General features: G+C 47.9%; 1 protein-coding gene across 4 annotated transcripts in view; it reads left to right on the forward strand.

The window, feature by feature from the left end:
* The window catches only part of LOC120912085 (alpha/beta hydrolase domain-containing protein 17A), a 119,446-nt gene extending 102,107 nt beyond the window's left edge, over positions 1–17,339 (forward strand). For all 4 annotated transcript variants that reach the window (XM_040322575.1, XM_040322576.1, XM_040322577.1 and 1 more), the window contains exon 5: positions 16,951–17,339. In XM_040322575.1, the coding sequence (XP_040178509.1) occupies positions 16,951–17,179 (229 nt within the window). In that variant the 3' untranslated portion in view covers positions 17,180–17,339. The remainder of the gene's footprint in view (positions 1–16,950) is intronic.
* Positions 17,340–21,761: the final 4,422 nt, after the last annotated feature.

Below are 21,761 nucleotides of genomic sequence, written 5' to 3' on the forward strand. Positions count from 1 at the left end.
GTCTAATTCAGACCTGGCTCGGGACCCCCTGACTGAACTTCCACATGGCCTCAAGGACCAGTCTCACAATAACAAGTTCAAAGAGAAAAGAGTAAAGGAAATAGAGATAGCCAATAGAGAAGAAGAAGGGGGGTGCACTCCTACCTCAAAAGAAGATCCCCCAGGTGTTGGCCCGGGTCATTATGTAGTTGTGAGGTAGTTGATCCAGGGGTCCCATACTTTATTAAACCAAGTGACCTTGTCATCTCAAATAGCTGATGATCGCTCATTCACCATAATCCTGGACAGTTTAGTTTTTAATAGGTAAAAAGGGATAGTAGGGGACCGTGGCTGCTATATTTTGAGAGCTGCCCCCACTGGCAGCGGCTGCATCTAAATGGATGCAGCTGCTGTTCTGTTGAACATTTTCTAGTGAGCTCCTTCTACAAAAGACAATCGAACAATCCACATATGAGAAAGGAAGCATGGCCACACGCTAAACAAATTTCAGCCAGTTCTTTAGAAATTGTCAGAGATTCACACCGTATATGGCCACCTTAAAGGGGTTGTAAAGGTTCAAATATATATATTTTTTAAATACCAAACATGTGGCCCCGATCCTGGTCTTCTGGGGTCCCTCTACAGCTGTCTCAGCTCCTCCCTGCAAGAGCTAACCCCCTTCATGGGAAGCTCTCTCTCAAGGGGGCTAGCTTGCCGCATCATTGATTAGATTGACCACAGCGGGAGCCGATGGCTGCGCTGTTATCAATCTCCAATGAAGAGCCGAGAACAGCCTGAAAACGGGGGCGAGTAGCCAGTGCGTTCACGATGTGGGACTTTTGAGGGCTCAGGTAAGTAAACTGGGGGGGCGGCTGAGGGGCTTGTAAGCATCGGATGTTTTTTCACCTTAATGCATAGGATACATTAACCACTTAAGCCCCGGACCTTTAGGCAGCTAAATGCCCAGGCCAGGTTTTGCGATTCGGCACTGCGTCGCTTTAACAGACAATTGCGCGTGGCTCCCAAACAAAATTGGCGTCCTTTTTTCCCCACAAATAGAGCTTTCTTTTGGTGGTATTTGATCACCTCTGCGGTTTTTATTTTTTGCGCTATAAACAAAAATAGAGCGACAATTTTGAAAAAAATGCAATATTTTTTACTTTTTGTTATAATAAATATCGCCCGAAAACATATATAAAAAAAAATGTTTCCCTCAGTTTAGGCCGATACGTATTATTCTACCTATTTTTAGTTAAAAAAATCGCAATAAGCGTTTATCGATTGGTTTGCGCAAAATTTATAGCGTTTACAAAATAGGGGATAGTTTTATTGCATTTTTATTAATTTTTTTTTTTTTTACTACTAATGGCGGCGATCAGCGATTTTTTTCGTGAGTGCGACATTATGGCGGACACTTCGGAAAATTTTGACACATTTTTGGGACCATTGTCATTTTCACAGCAAAAAATGCATTTAAATTGCATTGTTTATTGTGAAAATGACAGTTGCAGTTTGGGAGTTAACCACAGGGGGCGCTGTAGGAGTTAGGGTTCACCTAGTGTGTGTTTACAACTGTAGGGGGGTGTGGCTGTAGGACTGATGTCATCGATCGAGTCTCCCTTATATAAGGGATCACTCTCTGCATGATGCAGCCCCAGTTTTTTTCTGCCTAACGTTAGGAGAAGACATGGCTCCTCCGGGCCAATGTGCTCTGGAGGTTTTTAGGCGATTTTTTTCGCTTTTATTTTATTTTTCCTGCATTTTTTGGATCCTGGGATCTACAATCAACTGCCGACTGGGTGACAGGCTGGATCCTCAAACCTTGTAGTCCCCCCATGTTCGGCCATCGAGCGTGTGCCGGCCTTTAGCTATGTGCTGGGCAGTCCACGACATTCCTTGTGCTCCAGGGGTGGCCGGTGAGCGACATGCTCCAGGGCACACATATGACCGGTCTCTTTGGCCGTGTCACAGTGTGCCGGGCCGACAGCCATGCCGTAAGCGGATGTTGGTTCTGTCTGGAATGCCTCCAGCCGGTGGTCGCAGGACGGGTAAGTAGTATCCCCTTGCCTTGGCATGGTGGTTCGGCTGGTGCATTTCTGGGGAGGTCGATTGAGGGTCCGCCCTGCTTTCCTCTCTCCCTTCCTCTCCCTCCTTCCCCGTTTTCTGGGTGGCGGCCGTGAGGTGGGGGGTCCCTGGGGGCTCCGTTACTACCGGGGGGCTGCACTGCTGTGGGTGCTATTTTAGTGTCCTGTATGATGCCGTGTGTGCTAGGGGGGGACTGCAGGGTCTGGTGCTTTTACTGTGTTCTGCTGTGTTTGTCACTGTATTTTTAAAACACGTGGATGGCCGCCATTTTGCCTCTGACGCGCCGCTATTGACTCAGTGGCCATTTTCTTGTAGTCCGCATGCTGTTTTTTCTGCATGTCGGCGGCCATCTTGGAAAAGTTTTGGCCTCTAGTGACCAGAATAACGGCGCCAAAAGCTCTCAGCACTCTTCCTGAGGGACGGCACAGCACGGGCAGTGTTCTCAGCTTCTCAGTAGCGCTACAGCCTGGTACAGTCCTCTGGGGAGTCCCCTGCTCTCTGTTGCGACCGAGAGGGTGGCCTGTGGGTCCTGCCTTGCAGTACAAGGGCGACATATACGGTGGGGCAGCATGGCGTCCGAACCGGAAGCTTCTACCCCAAGCATGCCAGAGTTAACCCTTAGTGCCCCTGTTCCTGCGGCCTCAGTGGATGCTATGACGGCAGTTCTTGAGGCGTTTGTTGCCAGGATTGAAGCGGCGAGTGGCCAGAAGGGGGGTAAAAAGCGCCCCCTCCCTCTGCCTTCTTCTGGGGATGTCTCTGACACGGAATCAGGCCCTGCTTCTGTGTCTGGCCCTGGTTCCGTCATGTCAGATGATGCAGGCTTAGCCCACACGGACAGTGAGGATGACTCTGCTTCAGGGTCAGCGCATGATAAGTAATTTGTTGGAGCTCTTATCACTGCGGTGCGGGATACTCAGAAACTTGAGGATTTGGCGGAGGCATCAGACATGCCGGTCCCCTTTGGGTTCCGCAAGCCACCCCGCACCGCGAAAGTGTTTCCTTGTGTTCCATATCTGGACAAATTGTTGTACAAGGAATGGGATCGGCCGCAGAAAGTTTTTGCTGTTCCAAAATACTTTGCGGTCCGTTACCCACTTTTTTAGGAAATCCTCCTCAAACGGGTATCTCCTCCGTCAGTGGACCCCCATGTGTCCAGACTGAACAAGGCTACCACGTTACCTGTTGAAGGGGCTCCCGCTTTTAAGGACCCCGCAGATAGGAGAACTAAGGCTGTGGCCCGCTCCATATTCACAGTGGTGGGGTCATCGGTGAGACCGGTTTTGGCCGGGCAAAGTCCTTGCTGCAGGAACTGGAGGCGCAGAATGTTTCTGAGACCTGTGTGGACCTGGCCGACCAGTTGGTGCAGGGCCTAAGTTTGTCTGTGAGTCGGCCCTGGATACGCTCCCTTTGCTCTCCAGGGCCTCCACCTACGCGGTGGTGCTACGCCGCCTCGTGTGGCTAAAGTGTTGGTCTGCAGACCAGTCTTCAAAAAAGGCCTTGGTGGACTTACCCTTTAAGGGTGAACAGCTTTTTGGGGCGTCCCTGGATGACATCATAAAGGATGCCACAGGCGGTAAGAGCACTTTGCTCCCGCAATCTGGAAAGGGTAAGGAGCCTCGCCATACGCAAGGGCCCTCCTTTACTACCCCCAAGCGTTTTTTTCGCCCGCCAAGTGTGGCAGGAAAACGTTTTCAGGGTGCTAAGGCGCCCGCTGAAGGACAAAAGTGCCCCTGGTACCGCAAGCCTGCGGACAAGCCTGCGGACAAGCCTGCCTCTGCATGAAGGTCTGCGGCTCGGTGGAGGTCTCATTTTTCCGACCGTTGGGTTTGCGAAGTAGTTTCCTCGGGGTACAAGATAGAATTTCTCTCTTTTCCACCAAACAGATTTTTTCCCTCCAACCTCAGGCTTCCTCCGGATCGCCGGAAGGATCTGTCAGGGGCTGTCCAGGACCTGCTGGTCAGGGGAGTGCTTGTACCGGTTCCCTCAACGAAACGGTTTCAGGGGTTTTACTCCAATCTGTTTGTAGTCCCCAAGAAGGAAGGGGTCCATCCAATCCTGGCCCTCAATTGCTTTGTCAAAGTACAAACATTCAGAATGAAGTCGATTTGCTCAGCAGTAGCAGCGCTCCATCAGGGGGATTTTCTAGCATCCTTGGATATCAAGGACGCGTGCTTGCATATCCCCATATGCGCAAAACACCAGAGATTTCTGCATTTTGCGGTCAGAGAGGACCACTTTCAATTTGTGGCCCTCCCGTTCGGTCTGGCTTCGGCACCACAGGTTTTCACCAAGGTGCTCGCTCCGATTCTGGCTCTGCTGAGGCAGCGCGGGATCGCTATCGTGGGATACCTGGACAACCTTCTTCTGAGAGCTTCTTCAAGCTCAGAATTAGAAGTGGACGTGTCTAACACGTGTCAGACCCTCCAAGAATTCGGTTGGCTATTGAATACCCAGAAGTCAGTACTGGTACCGTCTCAGCGGCTGGAATACCTGGGGTTAGTCCTGGATTCCTCAGAGGCAAGAGTTTTCCTCCCAACGGAAAAACTACAGACACTGCAATCTGCGGTGCATCGGTTGACGACCCAGAAATGGACGTCGCTTCGCTTTTGCATGAGTGTGCTGGGTCTGATGGTGGCCTCTTTCGAGGCAGTGCCGTATGCCCAATTTCACACTCGAGTGTTGCAAAAAGAGATTCTGTCACGTTGGGACAAGCTTCCTTCGTCTCTGGATTACCAGATTCGGGTGAGTCGACTGGTCAAGTCATCCCTAGTGTGGTGGCTGACATCTCCGGTACTTCGGAACGGAAAATCGTTTCTGCCGTGCCATTGGACAGTGGTCACGACGGATGCCAGCCTCTCTGGCTGGGGGGGTGTCTGGGGTGTCCAGTCAGCCCAGGGGCGCTGGACTCAGGAGGAGTCCCGCCCACCAATCAATGTACTGGAGCTCCGAGCGATCAAGTTGTGTCTCTCCAAGTGGTCTCTGGGTCTACAGGACCGACCGGTCAGGATCCAGTCCGACATCGCCACGGCCGTGGCGTACGTCAATCATCAGGGGGGCACACATAGCTCGGCTGCAGCAAAGGAAGTCGCGCACATGCTCCGGTGGGCCGAAAGGAACGTTTCGGCTCTGTCGGCCGTGTACATTCCGGGGGTGCTGAACTGACGAGCCGACTACCTAAGTCGCCAAACGCTAGGCCAAGGAGAATGGTCGCTACACCCGGAGGTGTTTCAGAGCCTGTGCCAAAAATGGGGCACTCCAGACGTGGACCTTCTGGCGTCCCGTCTCAATCGGAAGGTGTCACGGTTCGTGGCCAGGTTAAGGGATCCTTGGGCGGACGCGTCAGACGCGTTGGTGGCACCGGTCACTATCGCCTAATCTACTCCTTCCATCCTCTGAAGCTTCTTCCTCGCCTGCTGCACAGAGTGGAAGCCAAGGGGATACCAAGAATCCTGATCGCTCTGGATTGGCCGTGCCATCCCTGGTACACGGACCTGGTGCGTCTGGTGGCAGACGTCCCTTGGCATCTACCCCTGAGAGAAGATCTTCTGTCACAGGGTCCGATCTTTCACCCTGCTTTACAGTCGCTGGCTTTAACGGCGTGGCTGTTGAGAGCCAGGTGCTGAAGGATCGAGGCCTGTCGGGCTCGGTGGTCTCTACCATGCTGTGAGCACGGAAGTCTACTTCACGAAAGATTTACCATCGTACGTGGAAGGCCTATATCTCTATGTGTGAAGAGATGAAATGACACCCCCGTACATACGTTATGTCCCGGATTCTGCTTTTCTTACAGCGTGGAGTGGATCAGGCTCTTGCCTTAAGTACGGTTAAGAGTCAGATTTCGGCTCTAGCTGTCTACTTCCAGCGACCCTTGGCGGGGCACTCCCTGGTGCGTACGTTTGTGCAGGGGGTTCGGCATGTGGCCCCTCCTGTGCGCCCTCTGGTGGCAATTACTTCAGTCAGACGGGTATCTGAACTGGCGGCCTTGTCTTGCAAGGCTCCTTACTTGGTCATCCATAAGGATAAGGTGGTTCTGCAGGCCGCAACCGTCATTCCTTTCAAAGGTTGTTTCGGCTTTTAATAAGGACATTGTTTTGCCATCCTTATGTCCTCGGCCGAAAAACCTGAAGGAGGCCACTTTGCATTCCTTGGAAGCGGTTCGTGGCCCTACGGGTGTACTTGTCTGCTACGGCTCAGTTTCGGAAGTCAGATTTACTGTTCATGTCGGTAACTGGTCCTAAGAAGGGTCTGTCGGTCTCGTCAGCCACCATTTCTAGGTGAATCAGACAGGTCCTGCTCCAGGCTTATGCCCTAAATGGGCAGGAGCCTCGCTTTCAGGTTACGGCGTATTCGACCAGGGCGATTGGTGCCTCTTGGGCTTTCCGCCATCAAGCGTCTGTGTTACAGGTGTGTAAGGCAGCGACCTGGTCGTCAAATCCACACCTTCTCAAAATTTTACAAGGTGGATGTGAGTGCATCTTCGGATGCCTCCTTTGGCCGCAAGGTTTTACAAGCGGCAATTTAAGGTTGAAGTTCCTCCGTTGAGGAACTCTGGTTTGTTTGGGATGAAGCTTGGTTTGCTGTGTTTTTTCCCACCCCTCGAAATTTTTTGACACTGCTTGGGGACGTCCCTAAGGTCATTGCTGCTGTATCCGTCCATGAACGGAAGAGAAATTAGGATTTTTGTACTCACCGTAAAATCAATTTCTCTGACTTCATGGATGGACACAGCACCCACCCCTCCTTTGTTTGTACTGCTTGTTTACGAACTGGGGCTGCATCATGCAGAGAGTGGGATGTACCCGGGGGACCCGCCCCCTGGGAGGTACTGTACTGAAAGAAGTGTTTTAACACTTGAAGTGCTGTTTTTTCTGCCCAAGTCTCTCCTGAAAGGACGGATATATAACCCTAAGGTCAATGCTGCTGTGTCCGTCCATGAACTCAGAGAAATGGATTTTACGGTAAGTACAAAAATCCAATTTTTTTGTAAATATTTGAGTTTACTATTTGTTGCCTTTAAAATCCCAATCCTTTTTGAGGTTTTTCGAATCTTTCAAAGTGCAAAAAGTAGTGCTCCATAATCCTCCACAATCTTCTCTCTTAACCAGTACACGACTTCTACTGCTACGAGGTGGCAGCTGTGCACTGGATCTCGTGTGTTTGTATGTATGTATGTATGTATGTATGTATGTATGTGTGTGTGTGTGTGTGTGTGTATGTATATATATATACTGTATGTGTGTGTATATATATATATATATATATATACATATACACTGGCCCAGATTCAGGTACGACTTGCGCGGGCGCAATCGCGATTTGCGCCCAGGCAAATTTGCGGGTGACCCAGAAAGCAAGCTAAGCCTGAAATGTGCCATTTTTCCACGGAGGCAGTTTCTCTGCCCCGGCGCAATTAAGGGGCAATTTTGCTCAGGGGGCAACTTGCGCTCTCATGGTTTTCCCTCAGCAAATATGCAAATGAGGAACTACCACTGATTCAGAAACTTGCGCATGTGAGGCGCATTTTGCGCACAAAGCGTGCAAGCTGTTTGGGCCGCGCAAATTTGCACTTTATAAAAGCAGGGGCAAGTTAGCAACAGATGGCCACAGGTCAGCTGGAGAGCAACTACAGCAGCACCAATACGGACGAGCTGAACAAGCAGAGCACCCACACTTTCTGGATCTCACATCTGTGTGCCAACATGCCAGGGGCAGCTATGGTTCTAGCAATACTAGAGAGTGAACCGACTCGTAGGAGGGCACGGGAGAGGGTATAACGGGTGCGCAGGAACATCTTTGACATGAGTGATATTGAGGTGTATCGCATGTTTAGATTCAGCCCTGAAGTCATCCTGGACTTAGCTACAATCCTGCATGATGACATCACCAGCCAGACACATCGTGGACATGCAGTGCAGCCACTGGTCAAGGTAGTGGCAACCCTCCATTTCCTGGCCAGTGGATCTTTTCAGCGCACAGGTGGAATGGTGGCTGGGATGTCCCAATCAAGCATGAGCAGGTGTGTGCACCAAGTTATTCCTGCAATCCTGAGACGCATGTCCCACCAGTTCATCAAACCAACCCAGGATGACCTGCGGCAGAAGGCAATCTCAGATTTCTACCAAATTGCCAGATTCCCATGCACTGTGGGTGCCATTGATTGTACCCATGTGGCACTACGGCCCCCCCCGTGAACTAGAGCATATCTACTGTAATCGGAAGCACTGGCATTCCATAAATGTCCAGGTGATCGTGGATGCCCATGGCCTCATATGGCATGTCCATGCCAAACACCCAGGGTCCTGCCATGACAGTTTCATCTACCGTCAGAGCAGCATCCCCACCGAATTTGAACAGAACGTGTATGGAGACAACTGGCTGATTGGTGAGTGACATGGGTTTCAGGTATGACTGTCCCCCCCATGATGCAGACATCACGAGGGGCACATGCATGACTAACATCCTCCTGTCTTTTCCCTTCCAGGTGACGCGGCATATGCACTGGGACCCCATATGATGACCCCATTCCGGAACCCCCAAACCCTAGGAGAGGAAAGATACAATGAAGCACACGCACGTACCCGTGCAGTGGTGGAGCGCACATTTGGCCTCCTGAAGTCCCGTTTCAGATGCCTGGATAAATCCGGGGGGACCCTGTTGTATTCCCCAAACTTTGTGTGCCAGATCATCGGGGCATGTTGTATTCTGCACAACTTTGCCCAGAGAAAGGCCCTGCAGATTGACATATGTGATGACCTGACCCCCGAACCACACAATCCCCCCCCAAGCGTCTCTTTTCACGTTAAACACACACAATAATCATGTCACAAGTAGAATGCACGCGTGCACACCACTGTGGTCCCTAGCACACACTCCCCACATGCACCCAAAATTGGATTAGACCCAATGATACCCCATGGTATTAGGGAGCAGCAACGCCGCGTCAAGGCTCCAATTATGTTGCTGTCCATTCATACACCTTTCACATGGCAGAGGGTGACACCCCTTTTCCAGCAGGAGTGACACCCCCTTCCCCATTCACACACCAGTCACACTGTAGTATACACTCCTCACCGTGTGTAGGGACTACAAAATAAAAAAAAACTCAAACTTTGAGTATTCTGAAAATAAAAAATAAGCTCAAAATCTCAGCATAAACAAAAAACAAGCTCATAATCTGAGACACCAAAAAAAAAGGTACATTTTTTTTTTTTTTTGGACATCCTTGTCCCAAGGGTGCCCCGGCTCTGGCTCCTCAGACGCCGTGGTTAAGCCTGTGGTGGGGATGGAGCATGGGGTGGGGATGGAGGGGGGGGGGGCATCAACCCCTACTTCCTCTCTCCTGGCAGGTGGTGCCTGCATGCCCTCCATGGCGTTGGCCAGGCGGTTGAGGACGTTGTTGGTCTGTCCCAACCTCCTCATCTGCCATGTGGTGGTGATCCTGAGCTGCCGTCGGGTTAATCTCCCCTCCTCCCGCACAGCAGCAGTGTTGGCCTCCACCGCACCTGCCAACCTGCTCACCTCCGATGTTAATAATGCGGTGGCATCCTGCTGTTCAACCAGACAGGTCACAATGGCTGCGCAGTTACCACTAACATCCTCCAGGGTCTCAGTCTGTCGGTCCCCCCGGTCAGCATGGAGGGTGAGGGCCTGCTGTACAGAGGAGGAGGAGGATGCCAGGCTGTCCGCCACCCGCCTCAGGTCTCCCACCATCTCCCCTATATGGTGGGTCTGCCGGGCCTGCTCCTCCTGCAGACCCTCACGGAGGCTGGAGGGTACACCCCTAGTTTTAAAAAGAGCCTTCCTTGGAGGAGAGGCTGGGGCATGAACTGAGGGAGCAGAAGGGGAGGGGGTCACACTGGAGGGAGGGACACTGGAGGAGGGGACACTGGAGGGAGGGACACTGGAGGGGGGGACACTAGAGGGAGGGACACTGGAGGGAGGGACACTGGAGGGGCTTGCCCTGGAGGGGGATGATGTTATGGTCGGGGGGGTGGTGGGTCGGTCAGGGATGGTGGGATCCTCCTGGAGGGACACAGATTCCTCCAGGTTGAGTATAATGGACTCCTCCACCACTTCCTCCTCCCTAGATGGACTCTGGCCGAAATCCTCCTCCACCAACATGCCCAAGATCTGCAGAGGGCCTGACTGGACCCCATGATGTTCGAGAGATGGCGTGGGTCGCCCTACAGCTGACGACGGTCCAGCCTCATCATCAACATCTGTGGATGACACAAAACAAAAATGTTGCTGTCCCCTCAAAATAACTCACAGCCACTAATGTCTAAACTGCTGGCAACAAAAGTGAATACACCCCTAAGTGAAAATCTCCAAATTGTGCCCAATTAGCCATTTTTTTCTCCCTGATGTCATGCTACTCGTTAGTGTTACAAGGTCTCAGGTGTGAATGGGGAGCAGATGTGTTAAATTTGGTGTTATCGCTCTCTCTCTTACTGGTCACTGGAAGTTCAACATGACACCTCATCACAAAGAACTCTGAGGATCTGAAAAAAAGAATTGTTGATCTACATAAAGATGGCCTAGGCCAGTGATGGTGAACCTATGGCACGGGTGCCACAGCTGGCACATCGAGGCCCTCTCTCTGGGCACGCAGTGCGCAGCAAGGATAGAGGAGGCAATCACTTCCTATCATTAATGCGATCGGGCAGTGGAGCGGCAGATATGAGTAAAGCCCTTCCTGCATGCATTGAGGGCAGCCCAGTGGAAAGGACACAGAGACGGAGTGTCTGCTGTAGTAAGGAAGAGAAGGATGATCCACCCCTCCTGGACTTGGAGAGCCAATAGGCGAGCGGCTTACTGTGCAGCGGCTCAGACGCTGAAGCATGGCAATGTGGAGGACTTTGGCTGCGCATACACAGGTAGGACAGTGCTATGGGAGAGGAATGAGGGCTTGCAGAGGACACTGCTGTGTATGTGGGGGGATGTGAAGAGGGCAGAGGACACTGCTTTGGGAAGGACCATGTATTCTGAGCACACTGGGCCAGATTCTCTAAAGAGATACGCCGTTGTATCTCTGAGTCCGCCCGTCGTATCTATGCGCCTGATTCATAGAATCAGTTACGCATAGATAACCATTAGATCCGACAGGCGTAAGGCTATTACGCTGTCGGATCTTAAATGCATTTTTTTTTTTCGCCGCTAGGTGTCGCCGACGTCGTTTTCCCGATCGAGTATGCAAATTAGCAAAATACGCGAATTCCCGAACGTACGCCCGACCGACGCAGTGACGTTACGACGTTTACGTACGATTTGCGAGGCGTAAAGTTGCCCCTGGGTATATGAGGCGCAGTCAATGTTAAGTATGGCCGTCGTTCCCGCGTCGAAATGTGAAAATTTACGTTGTTTGCGTAAGTGGTCCGTGAATGGCGCTGGACACCATTTACGTTAACGTCGAAACCAATGACGTCCTTGCGACGTCATTTACCGCAATGCACGTCAGTAAATTTTAGGGACGGCGCATGCGCAGTACGTTCGGCGTGGGAACGCGCCTAATTTAAATGATCCACGCCCCCTAGCCGGATCATTTGAATTAGGCGGGCTTGCGCTGGAGGATTTATGTTACGCCGCAGCAACTTTACAGGCAAGTGCTTTGTGAATCAAGCACTTGCCCGTAAAACTTGCGGCGGCGTAACGTAAATGAGATACGTTACGCCGCCGCAAAGATGCGGCGATCTACCTGAATCTGGCCCAATGCATCCATCTGATCCCTGTATTCTGAGCACAATGCATCCATATGATCCCTGTATTCTAAGCAAAATGCATTCATATGATCCCTGTATTCTGAGCACAATTCATCCATATGAACCCTGTATTTTTTATTTTATTTTTTTAATCAGATATTTTTTTTTTTATTGAAAATCAGACATAGAAAACACATACAGACTTTTTTCTCTTTTTTAAAAAATGCGATACAAAATATAGTGCAAAACAGATTTCACATATCTTCGGGTACACAGACAAGTCAATACAACACATTTGTACTCTTCAGCACTGCGTTTGGTGCGTCCATTATGTCCAGAAGCTTTAAGTATGCTCATATGTTTTTCTATCCTCCCCTGCTTCCGATCTAGAGAAAGTGAGAGGGGTAGGATGCTATACATCGGGGAGCGATCTAAAGTAGCTATCAACATTTAAGGTTCACCTATTGGATAAAACAAAAGGAGAGCTATCTCCACAGGAGCCCTTCAGAAGCTACTCAAAGGCACAGGTAGCTCCCTCCTCACCTGCTCATTTAATCTCTATACAACCATCTAAACCGGCATAGTAGCTACAGCTCTGTCTCCAAGAATTCTATTTTTGCAGAAGCCGCAATGGTGCCAAACCTGGGCTATCCAGCCAGGGACTCCATGTATTCTCAAACTTCCCCGGGCTACCCCGATGCCTATACGTAAGTTGTTCCCTAACGAGAGAATCATTTACCGATATAATCCACTCTGTATGTGTGGGGGCCGTTACGGACAACCATTTCCTGGCAATAAATTTCCTGGCCAAGAACAAGACCCTTAGAATAGCAGTAGAGGTGTATGGCATGTACAGTTACTCATCTAACCACCCCAGCAAACAAAGTTTAGGATCAATAAGTAATTGAAGATTCCATATGCTATTGACCGTGGCCACCACCGCAGCCAAATAGCGCTGCAGCTTCGCACACCTCCACAGCATATGCACAAGAGTCCCATTATCCACTAGACAGCGGGGACAAAATGGGTCATCCCTTCTGCGCCATTTATGCAACTTTTCAGGTGTGCGATATGTACGGTGAATAATGAAAAGCTGGGTAAGCTGCTGAGTTGATGACAGCGTTACCCTGAGAACATTTCCCAATATTACATTCCACTCCTCATCAGAAATATATCCTATGTCGTCCCCCCAGCCAGCTCTACACTTCCAAGTCATCACCTTAGAGACGTGACCAAGAAGGGAACTATACAAGGACAAAATTTGTCCTTTCCTGGAGGACGCCATAGTTAACTTCATAAGCATTACCGGTCTGGTGAGCTCCCATGTGGACGTTGCAGCTTGCGCCAAAATAGCGTGTCGCAATTGTAAGTATTGAAAAAAAGACGTATTGGGCAAGTCAAATTCCGCACGCAGGGACTGAAAATCCCTGAGTACACCTCCACAATATTGTTGTGAAATATACTTTACTCCTCGTCTCTCCCAATTGGAAAAATGTTGTAATTTAAGTTCTGGGTAATTACTATTCTTCCATATACGTGACCAGCTAGTATATCCCATGTATTGCAGTTGCTGTTTAGTTTTGTTCTATATCTTATCTATAAGTATAAGTGTGGGGTATTGGTCCACAGCTCCCAGTTTCCCCACCTCTATACATTCCACCAGGTTATCCTCAGTTACCTGGGTACGCACTATGGCCCAGATTCACGTAGATCGGCGCATCTTTGAGCGGGCGTAACGTATCCTATTTACGTTACGCCTTCGCAACTTAGACGGGCAAGTGCAGTGGGCCAGATCCACAGCCAGCCGCCGTAACTTAAAAATTCCCATTTAAGTTACACTGGCTGAAAATTTCTACCTAAGTGCCCGATCCACAAAGCACTTACCTAGAAATTTTCGGCTGTGTAACTTAAATCTGGCCGGCGTAAGGCGTTCCCAATTCAAATGGGGCGAGTCCCATTTAAATTAGGCGCGCTCCCGCGCCGGACGTACTGCGCATGCTCGTGACGTCATTTTCCCGACGTGCATAGCGCGAAATTACATTACGCCGAGCTTCGTGAATCGCGCCGGGTCAAAAAAGTTGCGTCGGGAAAAAAAACGAGTTGCGGCGAAAAAAAAAAAAAAAGACAGCGTCGCTGGAAAGAAGGGTCTGCTTTTACAAGGTGTACTAACTTTACACTTTGTAAAACCAGCCCTAATTTTACGATTGCAAACTAATACTTACGGAGAAAAAACGAAGCTGAAAAGCTTTGTGGATCTCCGTAAGTGCTAATTTGCATACCCGAGGCGGCATTTCGACTCGAAATGCCCCCAGCGGCGGATGCTGTACTGCATCCTAAGATCCGGTAGTGTAAGTCCCTTACACATGTCGGATCTTCTGTCTATCTCTTGGAAACTGATTCTGTGGATCAGTTCCAAAGATAGAAACAGGGATATGCAGGCGGAACAGCAGATCCGCCTGCGTATCTCTTTTGAGGATCTGGCCCAGTATTCTCAAAGCACTTGCTCCTTAAGTTGCGGCGGTGTAGCGTAAATAGGCCGGTGTAAGCCCGCCTAATTCAAATGTGGAACAGGGGGGCGTGTTTTATGTAAATGTTATGTGACCTGACGTGATTGACGTTTTTAACGAACGGCGCATGCGCCGTCCGTGGACATATCCCAGTGTGCATTGCTCCAAAGTACGGCGCAAGGACGTATTGGTTTCGACGTGAACGTAAATTATGTCCAGCCCCATTCACGGACAACTTACGCAAACAACGTAAAATTTTTAAAATTTGACGCGGGAACGACGTCCATACTTAACATTGGTACGCCTCATATAGCAGGGGTAACTTTACGCCGGGAAAAGCCTAACGTAAACGGCATATCTGTACTGCGTGGGCCGGGCATACGTTTGTGAATTTGCGAATCTAGCTGATTTATATATTTCTAGGCGTAAATCGGCGTACACGCCCCTAGCGGCCAGCGTAAATATGCAGTTAAGATCGGACGGCGTAAGAGACTTACGCCGGTCGGATCTAATACAAATCTATGCGTAACTGATTCTAAGAATCAGGCGCATAGATACAACGGCTCAGACTCAAAAATACGACGGCGTATCTGGAGATACGCCGTCGTATCTCCTTTGAGAATCTGGGCCTATGTTTCTAGTGGGGTCCGAGGGCTCTGGACATAACCATCCTGCCAGATGTTGTAGCTGTGCCGCGACAAAGTAATAAAATGGATTCAGTACTGCTAGACCTCTCCGAGTCCTTCATCTCCTGTAAAGTTTCCAGTTTAATTCTTGGGACCTGTTTCCTCCATATTAGTGCACGGTATATGGTGTTGCATCTCTTAAACACTTGAGCAGGAATCCAGATGGGAGCATTGTGGAGCACATAGTGTAGCTGAGGATTCCAGATCATTTTGATCAAGTTACAGCGCCCGACAATGGACAGCGGCAACTTGATCTAACTAGTTGTCTTTTCCTGAAATTTTTTAAGAACGGGTTCCACATTCAACTTAATATATTGATCTAAATTAGAATGGACCATAATACCTAAATACTTAAATTTATCCACAACTTTAATCTGGTCAGCAATCTGCGGCAAAGGTCCCAGGAGCGGGTCTAGTGGAAGAAGAGTAGACTTATCCCAGTTAATTTTAAAACTGGAAAAAGTTCCAAAGGTATGAACCAGTTCCATAAGATGGGTCAGGGATGCAGACGTGTCGCCCAGAAACAACAGTGCATCGTCTGCATATAGTGCCAGCTTATCTTCTAGTTCTCCCCGCCTAAAACCCTGTATGTCTGAATTCCCCCTTATAGCCACCGCCAAGGGCTCTATAGCCAAAGCGAAAAGCAAGGGGGACAGCGGGCAGCCCTGCCTCGTTCCCCTATGTAAATCCAAGGAAGGTGAAAGGGTATTATTTATCCGGATACACGCTTTTGGTGCTTTATACAGTAGCTTAATCCAAGAAATTATGCCCTCACCCAAATTAAACTTCTCCAGCACTTTCCACAAATACTCCCACTCCACGCTATCAAAAGCCTTAGCGGCGTCTAACGAGAGTATAGCTCTATGTCCCTGGTTATCAGTAGGGATCTGCATATTAAGAAAAAGTCGTCGCAAATTATTTGCCGTAGATCTATTTGGTATGAAACCGGACTGGTCCGAGTGCACCAGTGCAGTCACCACCGCCGAGAGTCGGTTTAATTTCGTATTGGCTCTTTGAAATAAAAAAGTTGGTTTTGCTGAAGACAAGCAGACTAAGGATATGGATTACTGGAACCATGTCCTGTGGTCTGATGAGACCAAGATAAGCTTATTTGGTTCAGATGGTGTGGTGTGGTGTGGTGGAAACCAGGTGAGGAGAACAAAGACAAGTATATCTTGCCTACAGTCAAGCATGGTGGTGGGAGTGTCCTGGTCTGGGGCTGCATGAGTGCTGCCAGAACTGGGGAGCTACAGTTCTTTGAGGGAACCATGAATGCCAACATGTACTGTGACATACTGAAGCTGAGCATGATCCTCTCCCTTTGGAGACTGGGCCGCAGGGCAGTATTCCAACATGTTAATGGCCCCAAACAACTCCAAGATGACCACTGCCTTGCTAAAGAAGCTGAGGGTAAAGTTGATGGACTGGCCAAGCATGTCTCCAAACCTAAACATTTTTGAGCATCTGTGGGGCATCCTCAAACGGAAGGTGGAGGAATGCAAGGTCTCTAACATCCACCAGCTCTGTGATGTTGTCATGGAGGAGTGGAAGAGGACTCCAGTGGCACCTGGTGAACTCCATGCCCAAGAGGGTTAAGGCGGTGCTAAAAAATAATGGTGGCCACACAAAATATTGACACTTTGGGCCCAATTTGGTTATTTTCATTGTTGTTTCATTTTATTGTTGCCAGCGGTTTAGACATTAATGGCTGTGTGAGTTATTTTGAGGGGACAGCAAATTTATACAAGCTGTACACTCACTACTTTACATTGTAGCAAAGTGTCATTTCTTCAGTGTTGTCACATGAAAAGATATAATAAAATATTTACAAAAATGTACTTACTTTTGTGAGATACTATATGTGTGTGTATATACCGGTATAGAGATAATTTTGCGAACCTATGACACAAGTATTTGGAAATTTGAATGCGTTGTACTAAATAATTTTAATAGATTCACTAATTTGCATTCTGTATCCTTTTCTTTTTCTGGTAGCATTGAAAAGGTTTCCAAGATAACCTCACCAGTGTTGATCATTCATGGAACTGAAGATGAAGTGATTGATTTCTCTCATGGTCTGGCCCTTTATGAACGTTGTCCCAAAACCGTTGAACCTCTTTGGGTAGAAGGTGCTGGGCATAACGACATTGAGTTGTACAGCCAATATTTGGAACGTCTGAAACGATTCATCTCTCAAGAGTTGACTCCACAAAACAGTAACTGACAATGAGAAAAGTAGTCTATACTCATATCTTCCACCGATCTTAAAAACTTCAAAAATAGAAATGATATACCTGTTTTTACATTTTGCAAATGACTCATGGCCAATGACGTTTCCATTTTTTAAGTTTATATGAAATGTTTTGCTATTTTGTGGCACAACTGATTCTGTGAGCATATTTGTTCTGTGTTGACTGCAAAGTAAAAAAAACAATGTAGCAAGTTAGTCAGAAAATCCCACAAAAAGCAGTTTAGATTTATAGTTACAAATTATGTAAAATGTCATGATTAATGATGGCTCCTTCTGGCTAAGGAGAATCTTTTGAAAACAAATATATACTCCTCTATATTGACTGTATAGAAAATAATTGAATTATGTACAAATATGAGATGAAAATGGGTGCATTTTATTTACTAAAGGTGGGGGACAGGAAATATTGGAGGAATTCAGTTAAAGCCTTTGCAACGTTTTTTTTTTTTTTTTTTGTGGTATGGACCCTTTAACAGGGCCTGAGCCAATTTTTAAGAAAGTCTTGCAACCGCTTTGGTAATTTTATCAAAACCTGCAGAAGATTCAGGTCGTTTTTAGTTGTGGTGCTTTAAGAAATTCTTAAAGTAGAACTAAACTCTCCTATAGTTTACAGCCAAGGAAGCTGCAATCTTAGCTTCTGTTTGATCAGCAGCTATCATGGTGCTGCACATGTGATCCGTTATGACGGCAGCAATTTTTATGGCTTGACAGGTCGGTTGAGAGTACAAGCAACTGTGACAGACTTAACGTTCATGGCATGCCTTTAATGTAACTTCATTGAAACCGTTAAATCAATAGGTTTAGTTCTTTCTGCGTTAAGAAATTACCTCTAATTTGTCGATTATCTACAGTACAGACATACATCAGTACTCAGAGTGAGGCATTTTGTGCTGGGATGCTGTCAGGAATATGAACGCATGCTAGCACAGGGCTCCCTGGTTATGAAGCCACGATGTCTGCCAGCATCATAGCAACTGATGACTCATCCCTAGCCTCATTCAGTTGCTGGCTGGGAGACTCCCCAGCTGACAGCTGAAAGTAAACAAGTGGATGCCGATCCAAATAAAGTAAAAATCAAATAGAAAGTAATAATTCAGCATTTCTCCTGTATATCAGCCTTGTCTGTATCTGTCACTCCACTGCTGCTGCAGTGTTCCTTGTGCTCAGTGTGGCTTTCCTTTACTCATTCTTTTCTCATACAGGCAGTGTCATCTTAAGAGCATTATAGGCCCCCGGGCAATACAGTGCACTGGGGCCCTGTCTACACAATCACGCACGAGAACTTACTGACAAAAATCATAAAATTTACTGGCAGAACCACATTTTTTACTGCCACTGCAAAAAAAATACCTAAAATTACAGTTTTCAGTGCCGAACAATGAAAATGTCAGTATTTAAACTATAAACATATAGCTAGTGCTATTAGCAATGTGTTTAAGTTAAACAAAAGTACATGAAGGTCAGGTTACTATAATTCAGCCAGCACATAGTTTCCTCTTACATCAGAGTCTGCAGGATTCCCCCTTACAGTGAAAGGGAACTCTTATGTAAAGGGGAACGCTGCAGATCATGATCTAAGGAGGGAACTTTGATGTTGAGGGGGGCTCTGGTGACCAGAGACCACCTTATATCGGAGTCCACTGCTTTTTCTTTCCCACTTACATCAGGGTCCGCAGACTGAGTTCCCCCTTGCATTGTAAGGGGGAATCCTGCAGACTCTGATGTAAAGGGGAACTCTGATGTGGGGGGCACTCTGGTGACCAGAGACCACCTTCCGTAGAGTAAATACACTAAGGTAAGGGGGGTCACTAATATAGGAGGGGGGAACCTTTATATCAGTGCCCCCTTACATCAGCAACCCCCCGCACTCGTGGAGGACCGGATCTTCTCTGTGATTTCCGCAAACTGGGCATGGGCAGTTCTAACCCGTCACTCTCCACAATTTTTTACTGGGGTTGCTAGGCAGCCGGTGGGGCCCCCCAGGCAAGCGGGGCCCCCGGGCAACTGCCCAGTGTGCCCAATGGAAAAGATGGCCCTGCATACAGGGCTGTGACTTCTGAGTAGGAGTGAGATACTGATTATTGCCCAGCATCCAAGGTTTCCTGGGAGACAGCTGGATTGCAGCTAAGGCTAAGTGTGGAGAAGCCACACTGAGCACAAGGAACACTGCCGCGTTATGATGAGACAGATACAGAAATGTCTGGCATAGAAAAGGGTGAATTATCACTTTGTGTTTGATATTTATTCTATTTGGCTCATCATCCGTTTGTTTATTTTCAGCTGTCAGCCAGGGAATCTCCCACCCAGTAGCTGAAATGGGCTGGAAATGAGTCATTGGTTGGCCCTGGCACTGACATTTGTTTGGAGGCACAACCAAATTTTTAAGAGTGTCCATGACACTTTTAATTGCATAGCATAAAGGGAAATTCCTGCCTATATAATGCTATAAAGGTACCCGGAACACCACATTAGTGTTTGTGTAATTGTTTGGAATATATTAGATGTATTACATGGCATTATGGCTTTCAGCTGCCTTCAAAATCAAATCTTTTACTTAAAGTGGAACTTAAATGTATCTGAGCACTACAAACTGAAAACGCTAATTAATTAATTTTTAACATTCAAAGTAAACTCATTCATGTCTCCACCATGCCTTACTTATTTTGTTGGGAAACCGCTTTGAAAAACACTTACTTGCATTTCTAGCGATGGTCATCTTGAGTAAGAACAGACGATTCATGTAGCATTTATTCCCTGCCCTTGGCTCAGGCAGGAGGTGTGCCTAGATGAGAAAACCAATTCTCCCCTCCTCCATACATATTCCTGGGATGTATGACATCATTTTGGCTTAGACCAAAAACCAAAAAGCAGCTAGAGAAATGTGTGTAAAAAAGAAATAATTTAAACCAATAAATATACTATATCTTCCTATCTATTTACTAAGACTAGTAGCATAAGGATTAAAATAGTTAATATTGATTAAGAGAGTAAAGTTCTGCTTTACCAGCAACATTGCCTAAAGCCATAAAGGTAATTTTCTGAAAACATCACAAACAACCATTATATATGGCATCCTATGCTTCAACTGCCTGCCCATCATTTTGAAGTAGAATCTTAGAGGAAGTAAACCATGATGGGTTTTACTTCCTCTTGTTCCCTGCAAAGTAAAAGCATAATGGGCTAGTATGCATTGCATACTAGCCCATTATGTGCCACTTACCTGCAGAAGAGGCCTGCAATGTCACCGCTGTCCCCGCTGTGTAATCGCGTCCATCTTCAACTCCTCTTCCTTCCGGGGCCGTAGACTCCGGCTCTGCTATTGGCCGGAGTCGCGTGATGTCACTCCCGCGCATGCGCCCGGGAGCTGACGCTCATGGCACAAGCGCTATAGAAACGGCACGGATCGTGCCCTTTGTTCAGTGCGCATGCGCCGATGATGCCGATGTATATGGCGAATATCTCCCAAACCGTAGAGGTTTAGGAGATATTTCCAGTACCTACAGGTAAGCCTTATTATAGGCTTACCTGTAGGGAAAATTGGTTGTAAAGGGTTTACAACCACTTTAAAGTATATGCAAGCCCTAACTGAACAACATTTCGTTTTGCTAAAACACTTTGTATCAAGATCAATTGCCATTTTCTTCTTAATGCTTTGTTTTTTCATCCTTTTGAGCCTCTGTGCCGCTGATATAGCGGCCCTTTTGTAACCACTTCTGTCTATATGCATGCCCCTAAACAATGGCTGCATGGCAGGGTGGGTCTCCTGATGGTGGGAACAGTAGACTATGCCTTTTGAAATGTTTGCTGTAATGGTCTGCAGTGAAAGTCCATGAAACAGAGTGATAATGCAGGATGAGGTTTGTAAAACAGGTACAATATGTTGTCAACTCATAACAGAAAATTCAAACATAACCTTAATTATGGGGTCACCAGGTAATATTTTAATGAAATCTGAAAATGTTAAAAATATAGAAAAATTACTATTTAAAACTTCAGTGATTGGGTTTAAATACAGTGGGCCAGATTCACGTAGAATCGCGGCGGCGTAACTTATCCTAGATACGTTACACCGCCGCAATTTTCATCGCAAGTGCCTGATTCACTAAGCACTTGCGATGAAAACTACGCCGGCGGCCTCCGGCGCAAGGCGGGCCAATTTAAATGGGCGTGTGCCATTTAAATTAGGCGCGCTCCCGCGCCGAACCTACTGCGCATGCTCCGTTTCTTAACTCCCGCCGTGCTTTGCGCGCCGTGGCATCATTTTTTTGAACGGCGACGCGCGTAGCGTACTTTCGTATTCCCGGACGGCTTACGCAAATGACGTTAAATTTTGAATTTCGACGCGGGAACGACGGCCATACTTTAGACAGCAATACGCTTGCTGACTAAAGTTAGGGCACCAAAAAAAAGTCTAACTTTGCGACGGGAAACTAGACTAGCGGCGACGTAGCGAACGCGAAAATCCGTCGTGGATCCGCCGTAACTCCTAATTTGCATACCCGACGCTGGTTTACGACGCAAACTCCCCCCAGTGGCGGCCGCGGTACTGCATCCT

The sequence above is a fragment of the Rana temporaria genome, chromosome 1, assembly GCF_905171775.1.
Source record: "Rana temporaria chromosome 1, aRanTem1.1, whole genome shotgun sequence".
Taxonomy (NCBI): domain Eukaryota; kingdom Metazoa; phylum Chordata; class Amphibia; order Anura; family Ranidae; genus Rana; species Rana temporaria.